At 35.0% G+C, this 19,257-nt stretch overlaps 2 protein-coding genes across 8 annotated transcripts; one reads left to right on the forward strand and one right to left on the reverse strand.

The window, feature by feature from the left end:
* Positions 1–1,681: 1,681 nt before the first annotated feature.
* Positions 1,682–5,837, forward strand: LOC114246940 (palmitoyltransferase ZDHHC16). 2 transcript variants are annotated; one of them, XM_028179704.2, is made up of 5 exons: positions 1,682–1,898; positions 2,067–2,214; positions 2,426–2,617; positions 3,783–4,038; positions 4,341–5,837. In XM_028179704.2, exons 1-5 carry the CDS (start codon positions 1,846–1,848, stop codon positions 4,838–4,840), a joined length of 1,149 nt encoding a protein of 382 aa, XP_028035505.2. In that variant the 5' UTR covers positions 1,682–1,845; the 3' UTR covers positions 4,841–5,837. The 2 variants fall into 2 exon arrangements, with proteins under 2 accessions (XP_028035505.2, XP_089586366.1); XM_089730240.1 differs by lacking the exon at positions 2,067–2,214 and having other exon boundaries at positions 1,689–1,898.
* Positions 5,838–7,870: 2,033 nt separating this feature from the next.
* Fer2 (basic helix-loop-helix domain-containing Fer2) lies at positions 7,871–18,137 on the reverse strand. 6 transcript variants are annotated; one of them, XM_089730265.1, is made up of 6 exons: positions 17,812–18,137; positions 13,802–13,992; positions 12,536–12,656; positions 11,362–11,479; positions 10,135–10,225; positions 7,871–9,299 (listed from the first exon to the last, which is right to left on the reverse strand). In XM_089730265.1, the coding sequence occupies exons 1-6, from the start codon at positions 17,862–17,864 to the stop codon at positions 9,181–9,183; spliced, it is 693 nt and encodes a 230-aa protein (XP_089586391.1). In that variant the 5' UTR covers positions 17,865–18,137; the 3' UTR covers positions 7,871–9,180. The 6 variants fall into 6 exon arrangements, with proteins under 6 accessions (XP_089586391.1, XP_089586410.1, XP_089586382.1 ...); XM_089730284.1 differs by having other exon boundaries at positions 12,551–12,656; positions 17,812–18,136; XM_089730256.1 differs by having other exon boundaries at positions 11,362–11,482; positions 17,812–18,135.
* Between the last annotated feature and the right edge of the window lie 1,120 nt (positions 18,138–19,257).

Genomic DNA, 19,257 nt, shown 5'->3' on the forward strand with positions numbered 1-19,257 from the left:
AAAAAAATTATGCTACTATTGTGTAACAATAGTAATGCGTAGCCTTTTAATAAATAAGCTTATCTAGACCAAGCGTTTCAACCGTATATCGATTCTATTATGTTCGTATATTTAAAACCTGGCTTTAGGCCTAAATCATCGTGGCATAGAGCCTAGATAGAATAGAGCGCCTGGAGTACTCTTGTCAACCAAAGTGACTGTGTCCTGTGTTTTCGTAATCCCGTAGACAGATACCAATTTTTTAACATAATTGGGCCTGCTGTCTACTCCCAACATCTGCTGACTGTCAAAAACTCTCATACCTACCCCGAACGGGGTACCTAAGCGCAGAAACTATACTGAGACCTTAGAACTTATATCTCAAGGTGGGTGGCGCATTTACGTTGTGGATGTCTATGGGCTCCAGTAACCACTTAACACCAGGTGGGCTGTGAGCTCGTCCACCCATCTTAGCAATAAAAAAAAAGAAACAATGCAGGAGGAACACGCGCCTTAACAAAAAAAAAGGTAGGTACCTACCGAACAGATATGCAGAAAGTACGATTAACTTTCACAATGGAGTAATAACTTCGTGTTATAAAAATCTAGGCCACATATAGGTATATTGTATTGTAACGCTTCATCATCATACTGGCTGGTATCATAATCCTCCTTTTTTTGAGGATGTAAAGATTGCGGGTGGTGGATAGACCTTACTGTTTAGTCACGAAACATGGAAGAATTCGAGGACTCAACTAAGAGGGGCCAATCCTACCTCAACATGCCTCGAAGTAGTCTTGTGTTATGGTCAATAGGCGTAAATGACTGTCTTATAGAGACTTCTACCCCATATCTGAGCCATTCTGAGCAGCTGTTGATATTTAGGTTATGATTTCTTAATAGACTGTAATCTGTAAGCTCATCAGAAGCACAGAAGTATTATTATCTATGACTCATAGATTATACACTTAATATTGACTTTTTTGGCGGGAGCGCGAGGAGTGAAGTTGTGTGACTTGTTATAATTGAGTCGACTATTATCAAAGCCGGCAATGTGACTTTTGGACAATTATTGGTAAATCAGAAAAACGAATTATTGACTTTGTATTCCATTGGCAGTCACAAAACTCTTCTGAACGACATCTTAGATAAATAACAGGTTAAATATCAACCTTTATTTAATGCAGGTTTTGAACCGTATTCTTTGAAGGAGACGATTATATTCAAATCAATCTGTATTGACATATCAATAACCTTTTTTTATCCAAATGCACAGATTGCCGCCTTTGATAATAGACGACTCAATTTGTCTACTTAGTTTTTCTTCGAAATTAAATGTGTAATTATGGTGGTTTATTAACTGTTTAATATCTGTGAAAGTGCACAAATGTGGGAAAATGAAACAAAGCCGCTGGAGTAACTTCTCGGGATCCTCCAAAAAGTTCACTGAAAAAATCTTAGTAAATGACCACCATTTTACTGAGATTATATTTCATCCCATATCATCTCATTTCATTTCATTTAATTTCATCCCAGTTGATTAATGTCTCAAATTAATCATCTTCATTTCATTTCACTCCATAATATCATTTTTCATAAAAATATGAATATAAATTAAAATAAGACATGACTTAAAGGTCTCAGTTACCAGGTCATTAAATCTCTTAAAAAAAACACAATATTTTTAATTTTTATGTTCCCAATCCCATGTTTCTCTTCTTTCAAATTCTTTGTGTTGTGACTTTTCTACAGTAGAACTTAATTCAAATGGAGATTATTACATGTTTAAAAAATAGATAGGTGTATGTTACACAAACAGATTTACAAACAGATTTCAATGGAAGATATTATTAAACAATATGCATAATGGTTGTCATAACATGGAATTTTCGTTATCGAGTTTTTTTTCGAAAACTACGGTATGTTTTTGATTCTTGCCAATGCCTTAATTAAAGCCGAATATATCAAACACAAATATAAAAGAAAACAGAACACATGATAATATAATTCATATTAGCTATTTGGATGTTCTGTTAAGGTAACTTGGATAAAAAATTACAATAATTTAAAACACGCATACTTTTTAGAGACCGCATACAATGGCAGTTTTCACAAACATTGTTGACACTCCGCTCTTTAACCTACAACGAACACATGAGTCAAAACTATGCCATTGATATCTTACTGGAACCAATATTTTGGATTGTTGACAACTTTGCTAAGTACCTAGGAAAGGTAAGACTGAAATTGAAGCAAAACTTAGATTTCAAACATTGTTGTAGATACACAAATGAAGATATAAAGTAACAATTGCTTGTTATGAGTCCTTTTGTAATGTTGTACGTTGTAGAAAGTATAATTATAATGTTTGCTGGAAATTTTTTGAAATCAATAAAAGCATGTTAACATTACAGTTGTTATAAATGAATCCAATTTATGATTTCAGGTGTTTGTCTTCTGTGTTAGTGTTCTAACAACAGCTGTAGTGATAATAGCATATTGGGTCGGCTTGCCTTACTGGTGGGAGCGGAGTCCAAAAACTACAATATTCCTAATTATATTCGGAAACTGGCTTCTCCTGAACATAATTTTTCACTACTACATGGGTATAGTAACATCACCCGGGAACCCACCTCATGTATGTACATTGTAATTACTCCAATCAGTGTAATTACCTTTACTTACGTACATAAGAAAACCGACTTTAAACTTTTTACACAAACATGATAAACATGAGACTTCCCATAATATACAAATTAGTTTAATTTAATACTTTTTTTTTTTATTGCCCTTGTAGGCAGACGAGCATACGGCCCACCTGATGGTGAGTGGTTACCGTCGCCCATGGACTTCAGCAATGCCAGGGGCAGGGCCAAACCGCTGCCTACCGCTTAATACTCTCCACAAGCCTCGTTTAAAGAAGGACATGTCATAGCGCTCGGGAAACACCGTGGAGGGGAGCTCATTCCATAGCCGGATGGTACGTGGCAAAAAAGATCTCTGGAAACGCACTGTGGATGACCACAGTGGCTCCAGGTAGTATGGATGAACTCTAGTCCGGTGGCAGGCAGTGTGATGGTAAAAACGAGATGCCGGTATCATCTCGAACAATTCCTCAGAGCACTCCCCATGGAACATACGGTACAAAATACAGAGGGAACTGAAGTCCCTCCGCAGACCTAGAGGCTCCAAACGATCCAAAAGACTTACCTTAAAACCCATAAAATTATACACTCTTTGTAGCACAACAGCTAATATCTGTTATGAAAAGAATACATTCAGTTTGAGATGTCAGTAAATACATTTTATGAGTAACACCTGTTTATGTTATCAGCTTACAAAAGGTACAAATAACATTTTAAAGGTGCTAAAAATTTTAAGATATATACTTGAGCTTATAAACAGTTGCCTTATGTTTGTTATTGTCCAGAACACATGTGAGATTCCTCTTGGATTTCACACAAGCTTTGAAATATCATATAAAAAGTCATACATAATCAAAAAACCTTAGTTCTTTGGTTCTTATATATTAGTTAGTTATATAATAGTTTCCTTTGCAATTAACATTTTTCAATCATTTTATTTGCCACCTAATCAAATCCTATCACTACCCTCAATTTTGGTTATTGTAACCTCTACATGATTTGACAACTGCTAGACTCACGTAATTCAACAATGAACAGCCTTAATTTCAAAATAAATCGTAGTAGTATTAAATGATTATCAAAGCTCAAGTTTACTTCAAAATGGAGTTCTGAAAAAAGGGATGTTATGACAAAAAAAAATGTTCTGAAAAATTACAGGGTGCAATGATAACAGAAGCTGCAAGTATTTGCAAGAAGTGTATATCGCCAAAACCTCCTAGAACACACCATTGTTCAGTCTGTGATAAATGTATACTTAATATGGACCACCACTGTCCATGGCTAAACAATTGTGTAGGATACTACAATGCTCGGTACTTCTACCTATACATGGTTTACATGGTTGCTGGAGTTACATTTGTAATAGTTGCTGGTATTGACCTTGGCTATCAAGTTCTTTGGGTAAATGATACAGGTGAGATTTACTGTAGAAATTGCTAATAGGGAAACGAAGCTTGTATTATGCCTACTGGAGAGGTGATATTGAACTGGTGTCTGAAATTTAATCAATTGCTTCTTTTAGCATATGTGGGAATTTCTTGCTCATGCTTCTTTAGGAAAACATTTGTTCTCTAACTAGAAAGATATTATGCTTGATAATCTGCAATTAAAATCAGTAGGAGCAAGGGCCTCCTAAAGTTGTTGTTTTACAAACATTAGTTATATTAGATCCATTTAATAATAACTCATAAATAATTATAAGTTCATTTGTTACAGGAGGAATCATTCCAAACAATGATCCAGATCTCATCGGCCATCCATTACGGATGAACCAATCGGGAATATTAGTACCAGTGAAGGTTATAGATGAGTATGACTCAGAACATTTTCCTCGTGAACATGATTTGACTGTTCCTCCATTCACTGAGGCCCAGCGTATTACAGCACATCCGTGGAAACGAAAAGCTGTTTTGTTCATGGCTATTATATGCGTTTCTGTATTGTTTGCTCTGGGAACACTGACTGTTTCCCATGGAAGGAATATATCGCGCGGGGAAACAAGCATTGAATCACATATTAACATGCGAATAAGGAAAAGTCAGCCTAATTTCAAGAATCCGTATGATTTTGGCAGGAAAAAGAACTGGCGGTTGTTCCTTGGACTGATACAAGGACGAACGTTTTTGAGGCACGTGCTATTACCTTCTAGTCATAAACCAGCTGGAACTGGTCTCTCATGGCATACTGTACATAACACTATTGAAGATTGGCCTTGAAATAGTTTATCAAAATTTCTTAACACACATAGACACCTAAGTGGAAACAATTGAAAGCCAATAACAGGCACTGATTTATTTTAATATTACATAATTTATATTAAGTTAATATATTGAATAATACATTGTGTAATACAAAATGTTAATTTGATAATCACTCACCTCAAGATTAAGATGTACTATAATATTATGATAGTTCTAACGTAGTGTTGTGACATTAAATAGAATAATTATTTAGAGGTCGATTAGGAATAAACTTAGTTATAGATTAAGAGAAGAAGCTAGTCCAATTTTTTTAAAAATGTCTGTACTTAGTTTTGGTTAAACTATGATATATTGTTGAATTTGTTAGTGAGATGTACTTGTATTATACTCATATACTTAAAATTATATTTTACCGTTTATTTAACATATTACATATTTGTTATGCCACGATTTATGCTATTGACAGATTTAAATAGTTTCCATACATTTCCTTGTTTAACTTTGAGCTAGACAAACTACAAACAGATCCTTTTACACTTGGCCGAAGTTGTAAACATTTACTTCTAATGCAGACTTTCTGTACATAAAATTTGTAAATAGAAATCAAATAGCAGTAAAAGTATTTATATAAGGCAAAGTAAGTGCTATAGAAGCTCACTACAAATCAGATGAGTTACATTCCAATGAAAGACATTTATATTCAATGAGATGAAAATTATGGATCCACCCTGTAGTCAAAGGCAGACCATATCTCAATATTGGTTTTATTTTAAAAATACATTGGCAGTAAGAAAAAGAAATAATGCATTAAAAAAATACTAAAGAAATTTTCGGTGTCCATTTAAATATATTGCTTGTTGATGCTATTATTTAAAAGGAAAGTTTCCTACAATTCCTTAAACTATATGATTTGTTTTACTTACTTGTCCCATGAGTATCTTGCAAATTATACAGTGCTGCTATATCACTCATACGTACAAGAAAAAAATAAACAATACCTACAGTTTAAAAATTAGTTTTATTGACTTGTTCGAAGCAGGCAATGTCACTTAATAATAATATCTGTTCCAGGTTGGTTTCAGCTTTTATTTAAAGGGGATTAAAAATTTCAATTGAATTCATGAAAAACTTATACTAAAAATAGTACCACGTACCATCACACTATAATAGGAGAATGTAGCATCTAGAAAGATAACCGCGCTTAGAGTATACATAAGCAATGTATACTCTAAGTGACCGCCTTAATAAATTCAAATATGTCATTCACATAATTTATATAAAACCCATCATAGTCGGTCACTCTTGGGGCAGCCATCGTGGTCATGTGGAATCCTTTATTGACACTGCTCTCCATAATACACGAACTGATGCTTAACGCACGCATTCGTTAAGTGGGGTTTTGGTAAGGTTTTTCACACACAAGCACACTTAGTAGTCAAAAGCTATTTAATCAAAAATGACCGGATATTATCTCCTTAATTGATATTATGTATGTTCTCTTGTTAAAATAATGTAATGAAATAAAACAACGAATTTCAGTTTACTTTCTCTTTATTTAAAAACTACAAATTCACTACGAGAACAGTAGAAATACAACTACGACTTACACGTTTGCTACTACTTAATGATAATTTAATATCACAATGCATCTAAATGAATACTAGGTTAATACATATTGCACGTTCGATAATCTTAACATTAATATTTGGCACAAGTTGATATTATTATATATTAGAATGGAAGCCTATTTAATTTTATTCCGTTGTTATTAAATTCTGTTTTCATATTATTGGATTCTGATTTTGCTTAGAGCTGTCTGGAAAATACATAAATTCCGCGAGTACAATGTGACCACGCTGAGAATGAACTTTCAAATTCCTGTTTAAAACAGTGCTTGTGGAGCAAAATTTGAATACCGACATTGCGTGTTTGTTTTAAATACTGACAACACAATTTTTACTTCACTGTTTTTAGGTTATCTATTTCCTTAAGCCATCAAAGTCTAAAATTGCTATAGTCATTTATCTCAAATATATTAAGTGTATAATCTATGGTCATTTATGTTTCTATGGCAGATAACAGTCTCGTCATAAATAATATAGCGATTTTAAAAATTAAAAAAATTAATTTGGTACCCGTTATTCTCTGAACCTATTTATTGTGTGTTAAAAGACTTCAAAAATATAAAATCTGAGATCGGCTATTTTTTTAGACCACCTCAGAACTTTTTTCTAGGTAAACCAATGTTTATGATTATTTCATTTTATGTGAAATCTAATGCTTCTCATGTGGTCCCATTTAAAATTTTACAAGGTCTGATCAGCTTTAGGGTTGTCCTTAATAATGGATATTTAATTGACTTCGACTACATTTATGGTATTAATTAATATTTCTTCCAAATGATAAATTACTCGGTATAAACTATCGCACACTGCATTAATATAAAAAAATTACTTATCTAAAAGGTTTTATGTAAAATAATATTTTCCTTCAATATTTATGGCTAGACTGTAACCTCCGTTCGCGAATTTTACAGTAGGTATATATATGGTCTAACTTTAAATTAATTTGTGTACATAGGTAGTTAATATTTCTATTCTAGCGTTTTCTCTATTGATCGTATTACATTATTAGTACCAGTTATTCTTTGAGGTAATTGTAGGTCACGATGAATTTAGTTATTTTACAAGAAATAATGATTACTTAATTATTTATAAGTAAGGTTTCTGAAGCGAAAAATTGATCATTAAAAGGAAAATCGGAGAGAAATCCCTCAATACATTGCTTAGCTTAATATGTACTTGTTGTTTTAGCAAGTTCGTTGTATATGTGCACTCTAAACACAAGCTGGCGATCGCCATCGCTAGTTGCTCGCAACAGCTGCGACCACTGATCCCATGCGTCAGCTGATATTAATTAGTTACCTGGGTACATTGTGCGGAAATTCAAAATATTAGTGTTTTTACTGTAAATAATGACAGGAATCATCGCTTTTCTAATTAAAAATAGAAAATTTTACAAAAATTACTTAACCCCTCCCCCCCCTCCCCCTAAACAAATAATTTCCTAGGTACCTACGAATTAAGTTGACAGACTATTGTTGATTTTATATTTAAAGCTTAATATTTTTAAGAGTGCTTTTTAGATTTCGAATAATTCAATAAAACCGTTCAAAAAACACTGAGTTAGTATAAATCTCGTTTCTTATATCAACTCGATTCAATATCAGACCCACTGATACTGTTTACTGTCCTATTACTGTTTTGTTATAAAAATTTCAGTAATACGTTTTGTTTTTTAAATCAAACAGTAAAAATGATAATTCTCGCCATCGTCAAGCTCACGCAACTAGAATTATACTACTTATATTAAGACTAAAATATTTTTACTAAGCATTAAATTACTTCGATGAATATATTATTATGAACATAAATTCTACCGACTTATTTAAGAGTAATTCTTTCTAAGTTCAGTATGAAGATAAAACATTTAGTAAGCACTTTAGATAAAACATAAAAAAGGAAACGAACGAGTTTTATGTAAAAAATAAAAAAAAGATTTACATTGGTATAGTGAGTCCGATTTAAACAAACGAAAAAAATACAATTAGGTATTGCAACCTAATCGAATTAACAATCGAAATGTTTTTCTTTGTTGGCTGACACTGTGGCTGTTCGACTGACTCGTTTGTCGAACTTGATTGCGGTAATTAGATTGCTTAACATCCCGGACTCGCAGCTAAATCAATCGGTTCATGGCGCAAATTTTTTATTAGAAAATCTCGCATCTTCGCCCAAGATAACCCATCGTTGCAATGATACGTATTTCTGGATCGACATTAAGTTGATTCAGTTCGACTCAAGTTCGCGTAAAGGGAAAACTATCGAGAACAATCGAAAGAATCGACCTGAAACTCAACCCGTTGCTGTGCTGGACACATTAATCTCAATTAAATGCTCCAACTACTGTCTGTTTCACGAATTCTCGAAACATTAAGAGGCTTTATCACTGAGAGCTTAAACTATTACTAATCTTCTACGTTTTTATGATCTGGTGGACCTCATGATTCATTCTAAATAGACGAGGAAATTCTAAGCATGTTCTACAAATGCTGAGATGACGTCCGATGTTACACAACATAAATAAATTTCGGCACGCACCGTAGGTGTATTCAGATTCGGTAAAATTACGCGTCAAAAGAGGATGAATTATTGCAAAAGCTTGCCGAGTCCTGTTGCCCATTCGAGCTGCGGGATCGATTCGGACCTACAATACGCAGCGGCACTTAAACATCAATTACTCAAAACTGACTTCGAAACGATAAGCGGACGTCATAATTCGACATTGAGGCAGTGCTAGTTGTGCCCGTATTGTAAATTATCGGAACTAAGCGCCAATGAAGTCAGGACACTGCGCCGTTGCGGGTTTACTCCCAGATTCTCCCAGTTGATCCAGGACAGTCTAGCGGTCAGATCTGAATAGATAAACAGTTATTAGTAGTAGCTACTTAATTGAGTTTTACTTAAACTTGATTAATTGTTCGAAAGCCTTTAATTATAGACAGCTGCTCTAGTATACCTAAGTAAAGGAAGCTAGGACAACTTCCTCAACACAAAACTAAGTAGGTACAAATCTGTGATCTGGGCTAAAAGGGCAACTATCAATAATGATTATTTTAAATATTAAGCATTAAGAACAACGGGTCGTCAATAACAGTTATTATAGCGCATTTTTTATACTGTCCTTTGATTGTTGATACGCTAACGCCCTTTTAGCACAAAAAGTCATATTTATTAATAAATTGTTACTACAATTTCATTTCATACAAAAACGTACTTTGGTCATTTTAGCTTTAGGCCACAGAAACGTTTACTACGGTAAGTCAATATTTCATTGTTTAGTTGTATTGTAAGCCCCAAGAGTAATTGCCGGTTTGGTGGGTGAGATAGACTTTATGCAAGATGAGGTTTCATCCATATTTGAAGACCCCTCATTTTTACTGCTAAAATAAATAATTGTGAAACGACAATATATCAAAACAGGCACTGCATGGATTTTTTTCCCTTAACGGTTTTTAAGCATATTCCATTGCGTGTGTTAGTCAAATATTAGTGTTAGAAAGAGTTCAGCGTTATCGTATTAAGAGTTAGCTGGTTTATCGCTTGTCTTCGTTGTCGCTAACATGTCAATATATTTATATAAAGAAATTTATGTAAAATTCTTAAGCAAATATTTAACAACGAGGATTGGCATTGAACGCAAAGGGTAGGTATAAGAAAATTTGCATAGGTAAACTGGAGTCCAATTACCGCTAGTGTTCCAGTGAGCTCGATCTGCCTTTATTTCACCTCGAAGACATTTTTCTACGTACGTCAATGGATCGTAGTCTGCATCCAAAACCTAGGGCAATTTAGAATGCACACATTACATTATTGTGATTAATGTGATTAAGAAGATAAACGACTTTATATTTATACATATATTATAAGTAGAGAAGGTACATGTCTCGTTTATTATCAGCGGAAATTCATAGATATTTTTTCGCCGCGTACGGTCAAGGAGTCTTCAAAACTCGTTTGAAAACGGACAAGTGATAGCGTTCGGCTAACACCCTAAGTCATAAAGGTACCTACGGGTATATGCCGGAATCATCATAAATAATTCCTTCGATAATATTTCCTTGCTTTACGTCGGCGAAGTCACGATGTTGAGTTGTTTTTACTGGTGGTAGGGCCTTGTAAGTCCGCACGCGTAGGTACCACCACCCTGCTTATTTCTGCCGTAAAGCACTAATGTGTTTCCCTTCAAACCGAAATGGAACAATCAACAAAAAAAGAATAAAAAAGGTATAGCGCTTCCCTCTGACACATGAGAGTGAAATCTCATTTATACTCTCACATATAGGTATCATAACGAACCAATATAAATAGACCTGATTCATAGTACTTGAACGTACTCCACCAAAGCACAGGTCCACGAAGATGATGAGATTTTTTCTTTACTACATCTCACATCAATCGTGCGATTTTAGCCTTCTTATAAGTAAAAAAACACGTGTGGCACTCGGGGACTGCCGCGGTAAAGCTATTATTATTATGCATAGCATTTTTTATCAACTTATGCAATTATAATAAGACAATAATAATTTATTATTAAAACAATAACAAAATAAGGCCACGCTATATTTATAAACATTAACAAAAGCAAAACATTAACAGCCCCCCTCACACTCATAAGCTAGACTGCGCGATAGAGAGATCGGCAGACTTTTCATGATGTGCATGCAGTGCGACGTCACGCCGCGCGTTTATTCACAAACACTACACAAGCGCAACGTGTGAATGTGTTGAATGCGAGCTACATGGTAGGCGGAGTGGGAGGTGTTAGGTTTTATTTTCGTTACGGAATGTCGTGATTCGGTTGCCGCGCTCAAAGCCCGCGATATAAGCTATGCAATAGCTTAAAAATAATACTTGAGTGAAGAGGACCAATACTGACGTCTTCGTATACTGAAATCTATGTTGTATAAAACTTACCTCCCGAAGCAAAGCGATGTATGCGATGGCGAGCCGCAGTGTATCAATCTTGCTGAGCCTCTTCTCGTACGGGAACGTCGGTACATGAACACGCAGCTCATCGAACGCCGAGTTTATACTGCTAAAGTCACAACATCACACACGCGTTTTAGCTTTTGTCAAGATATTTTGAAGGACACGCCTGTTTTGTTTGTTTTGTCAAATAATTGTGAATTGTGCGATTTTAATCGATACTGATAGAGTATCGATTAAAATTTACTTGTTTAATTGTAATGTTCTATTGCTTACTGTACCTAATCATAGTTAAGGATTACATTTCAACAAAATATATTCACTAGTTTTTACGTAATGAAAGATCGAAGACACAGGTAATATATAAGGCCAGTACCTCCATACCTTAGTTCGACAAAGTAACATGTAAGTATTTATTATGAGACTATACTACTCAGGATCGTGTAACAATGTTTTCTAATTATATTTCTTATTAATTTATTCATTATACTGTATTATTATATTATCGACGTGGAAATTTCGGGCAATAGTGTATTAAACGATTTCTCATACTTATTTCACAGGAGTATTAGCGTTCTGCTGTAGAGAGTATAGAGAGCTTTTTCGTCCACTTTAATTTGGAATAATCTAGTTTAGACGTGCGAAAATACGGACTTGAAATTTGTAATAATTTTCCTGTTTACAGATTTCTTTTTACAATACAGATTCTAGATCTATCAATACCACGTATCTACATGAAACAGTCTAAATTGTTGAGGTACTTATTTCATTGAGAACTACAAAAAAAAACTACGAAAGCCTTTCGATGCGGTTTCCTGTATCCCAACTCGTCAATGGAATGGTTACAAAAATATATCGTATCAAAATATTCTTGCTGTTTTGAGATAATCGGTTTAAACTTAGCAACTTTCACAGTGGCGACGGCGGCGCTCCTGCCGACGATAGTTGAACATAGGCTTAGCGAAATATATAATTATAAAAATAGCAACTTTATACCAAACATAATTTACATTGACATTAAACACAAAGTTGACATTTAAATTTTTCAACAGAATATCCACTTACACACCGTTCTATTTTAACTTTTTACGAAACTATCGTTTTTGAATATAGAAACGGATGTTAAGACGAACTTCGTTCATGCAACAAACAAGCAAGGTACCAATTTGGTCCGGACCTCAGCATCCGTCGGCGTTCGCGTACATTTGCGGCGGCGCGTTGCACCCGATAAGGCGATCCTCCGCATTGGTAGTCGGGCTCAGCTGCAGCTTCCAGCAACGAATCTTTATACGTCACAAAAAAAACTGCAGTCAATTACGTGATTAAATTATCGAACAGTTTCGAGGTAGTCTTTATTAGATAAAACTCTACAAATAAAAAAACGCTATCCTATTGTCAGTTGTCACTTTTTCGAATACAAGTTTATTTATAAGACTATGCAGTGAATGTTTTCTGCATTTATGACGTGTTCGATTTTTGAACAAGCAAATATCTAATACTTTAAGTAATTACGTATGTAAATACACGGTTGAGGGAATAAAGTTATGAAAATTACCTGCCTTAAATTATTATACCTATTATGTATTTACTTTTGATTACTTGAAATTACTAAACACCTACATACGAAATTAGAAGCGCATCTTACCAACTATTATTTCAATAACTACTTATTGTCAGATTTCTAATAGGTTTTCTACACATATCGCAGGATATTAGATACGCTTCTGTCATATTTTTCTCGTAATTCAGGTATAATTTTCGTCTTGTTCCAAAGGATGCACTCATATCAAGCGCTGCAACGGTGTTCGACTCCCACAGACAAATACCAGTTTTTCCAATGAAATACGTACTTAACAAATGTTCACGATTGACTTTCACGTAGAAGGTATAATATAGCATCGTGTAATAAAAATGAAACCCGCAAAGTTATAATTCGGGTAATTACTGGTGGTAGGACGTCTTGTGAGTCTACACGGGTAGGTACCACCACCCTGCCTATTTCTGTCGTGAAGCAGTATGCTTTTCAGTTTTGAGGGTGAGACAGTCGTTGTACTGTTAAAACTGAGACCTTAGACCTCAGGTCTCGAGGTGGGGGCGCCATTTACGTTGTAGATGTTTATGGGCTCCGATGGCCACTTAAAACCAGGACGGCCGTGATCTCGTCCACCCATCTAAGCAATAAAAAAACATACCTAAGTCTATGTCATCGAATAATTTTTTCTTTGACATACCTTTGTGTATCAATTTATAGAATACACATACATCTGACTGTGACCAAATTATAGATTTCCGTTTCTCCCATTTGACCAAGGAAACGAAAAAAATTACTGCCGTTATAACTTAGTTAAAGTTTGTGAGCCATTAACGTTTACAAGAACAAATAATTCCGATCATTAACAACAAAACAAAGTGATGAACGTATTAATACCAGGATGAAGTTGTCGGGTGTGTTGATGTACATATGCGGCCAAGGGGAGCTGGAGCCTCGACCTGGCCGCGGCGTAAACACACGAAGGCAGTTCCGAATGCAATGAGGCACTCTCGTCGTCCGAACCATCCACGTACGAAAACTTCAGACCGGAGTAGTCCAAGCGACGACTGTCGCTGCCAAAAGATGATCTTATGGATAAAACAAAAGAATCTATATCTATATATATAAAAATGAATTGCTGTTCGTTAGTCTCGCTAAAACTCGAGAACGGCTGGACCGGTTTGGCTAATTTTGGTCTTGAAGATTTAAAAGGTAGATAAATATGAAAATGCTCGGAATAAAATAAAAATAACAATTTTGTTTTTCCTTTGACGTGTTCCCCGTCGGACGTATTCCTTTTGTTTGTTTTAAGTTTATTTTATACAAAAGCTTAGGTGTTTTATTTATCGATTGAGGCACTACGAAGTCTGCCGGGTCAGCTAGTAACTAATAAATATTTGCGTAATTCTGCTTTATCTATGGTTTGAGAACAGAGGCGTGAGCTGTAAATGTGAAGCGTAATTGATGCGCACGATACAGGCTTACCTAGTATGAACTCCACGGATGTCCAAACTGTAATTTGGTTTCGGTAATCAATGATTTTGTACCTGTATTCAGAATTTTTATAACAAAACGTACCTACAGAACCAATGGAGCGGAGCTGTCGATATTTAACACGACAAGGAGTTTCATATGACTTTTTTGTTCGATTCACAATTTAGAATAGCCGACAAATTTTAAATTATATCGAATTGTATTCCACCAAGATAAATCCGATAATGTTCCTTTGAAAATAATCTGTATGTTTCTTTTCATCACACGGTCTCAAGGGCAATTTTATTTTTTTTGTCAGTAGGAAATCGCTGGACTTCCGCCCTTCACTGGAGATGGAGGGCGGGGCATGTCGGAGTAGAACCGACTAAAACCTCCTGTCGCTCAGCTACCAGCATCCAAACCTCGCATGAGACAGACCTCATGAAAAGGCAAAGGGGGGAAAGTGAAGCGCTTAGTGCGGAGCACATCTCTCCCATCACCCTCCCCCTCGGGATGCTGGACTGGCGGTCGTCGGCGCCACGATCACCAGTCCTCTCGGTCGGCAGGCTATCCGAAGCCCGCCTAGATGAGCCATGCACCTACAGCAGTAATATGTCGAATATTTTCTACAATCTACATAAATGACGAAGATGAAAATTCTGTTCATTCTGTTTTTTTTAAGTTGTCTTCTTATTACGTAATTTGTTCAGTTTACTTAATCCCGCTTCAGTAAAGATTAGTAAAACATTTTATCGACATCAGTAAACCCTATATCGCATTCAGTTTTTCATATTCGCTGCATCTGAAAGCTGTTTCCGATCGCTGTAGTTTTTGTGTTTCCTTTTACAAAGCTTGTTTTGTAATTGAAACACCCAGTGTGGGGATAGCTCTAGGCGAACGAGAACGTCGCAGCACGTCGCTGGTTTAATAGCAGGTGATTAGTTATACATTTTTTTAATATTATTAATAATAGGGGTTAAGGTATGAAATTGCCGTTTTGTTGTAATTGGTACTTCGAATTGACATAGAACCTTCGTGGTTTAAGATTTTTAATGAAACTTTTTTGAAATGGTACCTATGAGGTTTTTCTTTAAAAAAATGTGCAATATTCGATTATCGACTTTCAGATGTTTTTTTTTATTCAGCTTAGACAAGAAATTTGGATACTTCGAAAATACGAGTGGTTTTTGAATACGAGTTCCGACGCGGAACTAACGCTGCAGAAACAGCTCGCAATATCAATGTTACCTTTGTAGAGGGGGCTGCTAATGAACGCACCGTGTGGTTTTGGTTTAAACCCTTTGACCCCAAAAAAATTTTGATTTGAAGAGCGTGGAAGAACCCCCACACATGTGAATAACAATGAATTGAAAGAGATGGTGGAAACCGATCCGAGCCAAACTATACAGGAATTAGCTGCATGGTTTAACGTTACCTTACCAACAATATTGACTCATTTGCATCAAATCAATAAAATAAAAAAATATGAAACATAGGTACCTCATGACTTTACTGATCTGAAGAAAGAAACGCGTGTTAAAACTTGTTGAATCGATACAGAAATGAAGGAATATTGGATCGAATTATGACATGTGATGAAAAGTGGATTCTTTACGATAACCGTAAGCGAAAAATGCAATGGCTGATCCCAGATCAAACGCCGCAACAGTGGCCAAAAGCAAAACTTACCAATAAAAAGGTAATGGTAACTGTTTGGTGGTCTCAGCATAGTGGTATTCAATATAGCTTTCTCCGATCTGGTCAAGCAATAATGGCTGATGTCTACTGTGCCGAACTCCGAACAATGATAGCAAAACTTGCAGTGAAACAGCCCCGACTCATGAATCGATCTTCACCATTATTGCTCCATGATAACGCGAGCACTCATATAGCATGAGAAACCGTTTTAACTCTACAGGAACTGCAATTAGAATCCAATCGTCACCCTCCGTATTTGCCAGACCATGCTCCAACGGACTACCACTTTTTCGTGATTTGGGCAATTTTCTACGTGATAGAAGGTTTTCTTCCCAGGAGGCACTACAAAATGCTTTCACACAGTTTGTAGAATCCAGATGTCCATGACTCTATTGCAAAGGCATAAATGACCTTTCTATTAGATGGCAGTAATGTATAGATAATAATGGTAGATGTTTTGATTAAAAAAACGAACCTCAATTTTTCAGTACAAATCGGCAATTTCATACTTTAACCCCTAATATGAAAGTGTGTTTGTTTGTCCTTCTTTTAAGTCAAAAGGAAGAAACGGATTTACATGTTTTAAAATGATAGCATTAAGTTAGGACAGTATGCAAGGTACCGTTTATTTTAAAAAGACAGTTCTCGCGGAAAGTTACACTGATACTGTGTCTTGTCCTTGTCTTGTCTTGTGTGTCTTGTTGTAATTATATATATTTATTTTAGCAAGTGTAGAACGGTTAGTGTATTTTTTTTTCTAAATATAAAATTCATTTCTTGAGTTTAGTAATATGTACATACTGTGAATATGTATCGTACGTATGTTGGTTGTTTGGGAAAACAAACTTTTACTTAAGAGCACTTGCCAAAACCATATAAGTATGTATTTATACATACACCATTTTTTAAGAGAATCGATCTTCCGTGTTTTAAAAATATTGAGTACGAACAAAAAACCATCCAAAAATGTAACATTAGATAAACAAATTAATTTATCATTTAAAATTATGGAGCGTATTATTTTTATTTTACTTAATGTTTAAAATTATTAACATTTACGCGACATTCCGTATATTGTATTAAAAACATTTTTGTCGAGCCACTTTTCTATGATGGCTAATAAAATTTGTAAAATAAACATACACATGTATATTATTAATGTTAATAATTAAATAAGTAGCAATAACAAAGTTCTATCTATATTGAACGACCTCAGCTAGGATTTTCTCCTGCATTAGTAGGTGCTGGGAAACCCTGTAGATGCTTGAAAAAGTGTACGTAGACCTGTAAAGCTCAATAACTACGAAAACTTACCCTGACTGACCTAGACCGCATGGTGCTGTAATTAAGTTCACTAATGCTAGACCACGTAGACGTGATTGAAATTTTAAGTAAATTACAGGGAGTCTTTTATCCTAAATATATAAGTATTATAAACAAGCCGTACTTCGCTGGGCTTTTAAAATTAGCATTATTATTTATTGTCATTATTATTAGGGAATCCAACACTCATATAAATATTATCCTATCCATTAAGTACGTGTATTTTCTACATGGATACCAAGTTTAAAGTCAATCGGATGCGTCGCTCAGTGGTTATAACGGAACATTCGTAAAAACCACTGTAGATTTATATACTAGTATAGATTAATACTATAAATATATAATGTATACAAGGTAAATATCCAATATAAACTAAATTATTTCAAAAGTAATGAATAAATAAAACAGGATACCTTAATGGTGGAGAGGTCGATGAATCAGCGAGCTGGGTCCTTGCGCCAGACATTTTGAGAGCCACTATTTTCAAAAACACTCAATCACTGACGAAAATTGAATGAGCCTAAATCAGACTTGTGGGACAACTTTATACAATTAAAGACAGCCACCCGTTAAGCTTGTGTTAGGGAAGTTAGACGTTTTAGTAAAATAGGTCGTATTTGTTATAAAGAGATCTGAAAATGTATTAGCATGGTATTTCGACTGTTCGGCGGTGTGCGTGTCATCCCCAGTGGCGGGGTTGGTCCTTTAAACAGTTGGGGAAGAAATGGGCGGGGCAACTGAAGTGTCTGCATAGAGGGGCTAAAACAAAATTTATTCATTTATCACTAATTTTTTAATGTTTCCTAAATACACTTTTTTTTTTGTATACATATAAAACGCGTCGCCTTTGTAACATAAAATTTCAGGCAAAAAAATTAATGAATCTAAATAACCGTCATGAACTAGTGTGTATTAACTAACTTCGAGATTGTGTTTTACATGTGAATATAAACGTAAACAAATGCTTTTTACCGAAAAGAACACGTCAGAGTTTTCGGCAACTAGCTTAACGTTTCTTTGTTATTTACGTCTTTTTTCACGAGGCACCAGCAGAGTGGGAGTGTCACTGGATCGATGTGTACTCTTCTCCCTCATTGGTGGACCCTGGTATGTTTTTGACAGGCCTAAAATGTTATAAAACGCAGCTTCTGTCAAGTGCAGAGCTGCTGTGAAATCGAGTGTTGTTTTTTTTAATTCATGCGGTTACCAGACTGTCACAAAACTATGTGTAAACGTTTACTGAACAGAAATTTTTATTCTGTTTAAAAGTTTACAAATGATGAAATTTTGAATTAATTTCAAAATTTATCGAGAAACATGGGTATCATTATTAAGTTTTTACGTATTTTATATCACGGGCCTTAATTTATATATTGTTTAGTTTACCTTCTTTTGGAAAAAAAAGACTTCAAGAACTAAGTGTAGATATATTGTAACTTGCAAAGGGATCTTAAAAAAAGTTATTTGTTTATTAGCTAACATATAAAACAGCTGTAAGAGATCCACTACAACCTGAATAATTGTCCTTTTTGTGTTCCACCATATATACAAGACTATAGGTTGAATTGGATTGGAATGACGGCTGTCCAAAACGGTTGCCTAATGGCAGGAATGCCCTATCCTATGCATGCCCTACCACAGGCACATAACGCAGGAAATAGAGGAGTAGGTAAGTAAGCGGTGAGAGACTACTACGACGATCGGTCGATAGTACTATAATGGCTACAAATGAAACATGAACTTTCAAAATCAATCACGAATCGAATTGAGGTCGCATAGGTTATTTGAAAATTTAGTAAAATTCAGGATAATATTTAAACTTCTAGACTCGATCTGATTTTTGAGATCATTCGATAGTG

Source organism: Bombyx mandarina, chromosome 01, assembly GCF_030267445.1.
Source record: "Bombyx mandarina strain Sakado chromosome 01, ASM3026744v2".
Classification (NCBI taxonomy): Eukaryota; Metazoa; Arthropoda; class Insecta; order Lepidoptera; family Bombycidae; genus Bombyx; species Bombyx mandarina.

Bases quoted from the DNA above. Each gene is read 5' to 3' on its own strand.
- LOC114246940 (XM_028179704.2), top strand. From the start codon at position 1,846: ATGGTTGTCATAACATGGAATTTTCGTTATCGAGTTTTTTTTCGAAAA. The intron at 1,899-2,066 runs GTATGTTTTTGA...CATACTTTTTAG, and splicing joins GTTTTTTTTCGAAAACTACG to AGACCGCATACAATGGCAGT. The intron at 2,618-3,782 runs GTATGTACATTG...GAAAAATTACAG, and splicing joins CACCCGGGAACCCACCTCAT to GGTGCAATGATAACAGAAGC.
- Fer2 (XM_089730256.1), bottom strand. From the start codon at position 17,864: ATGTCTGGCGCAAGGACCCAGCTCGCTGATTCATCGACCTCTCCACCA. The intron at 12,657-13,801 runs GTATTAATACGT...TGACGTATAAAG, and splicing joins CACCCGACAACTTCATCCTG to ATTCGTTGCTGGAAGCTGCA. The intron at 10,226-11,361 runs GTAAGTTTTATA...AAATTGCCCTAG, and splicing joins ACATCGCTTTGCTTCGGGAG to GTTTTGGATGCAGACTACGA.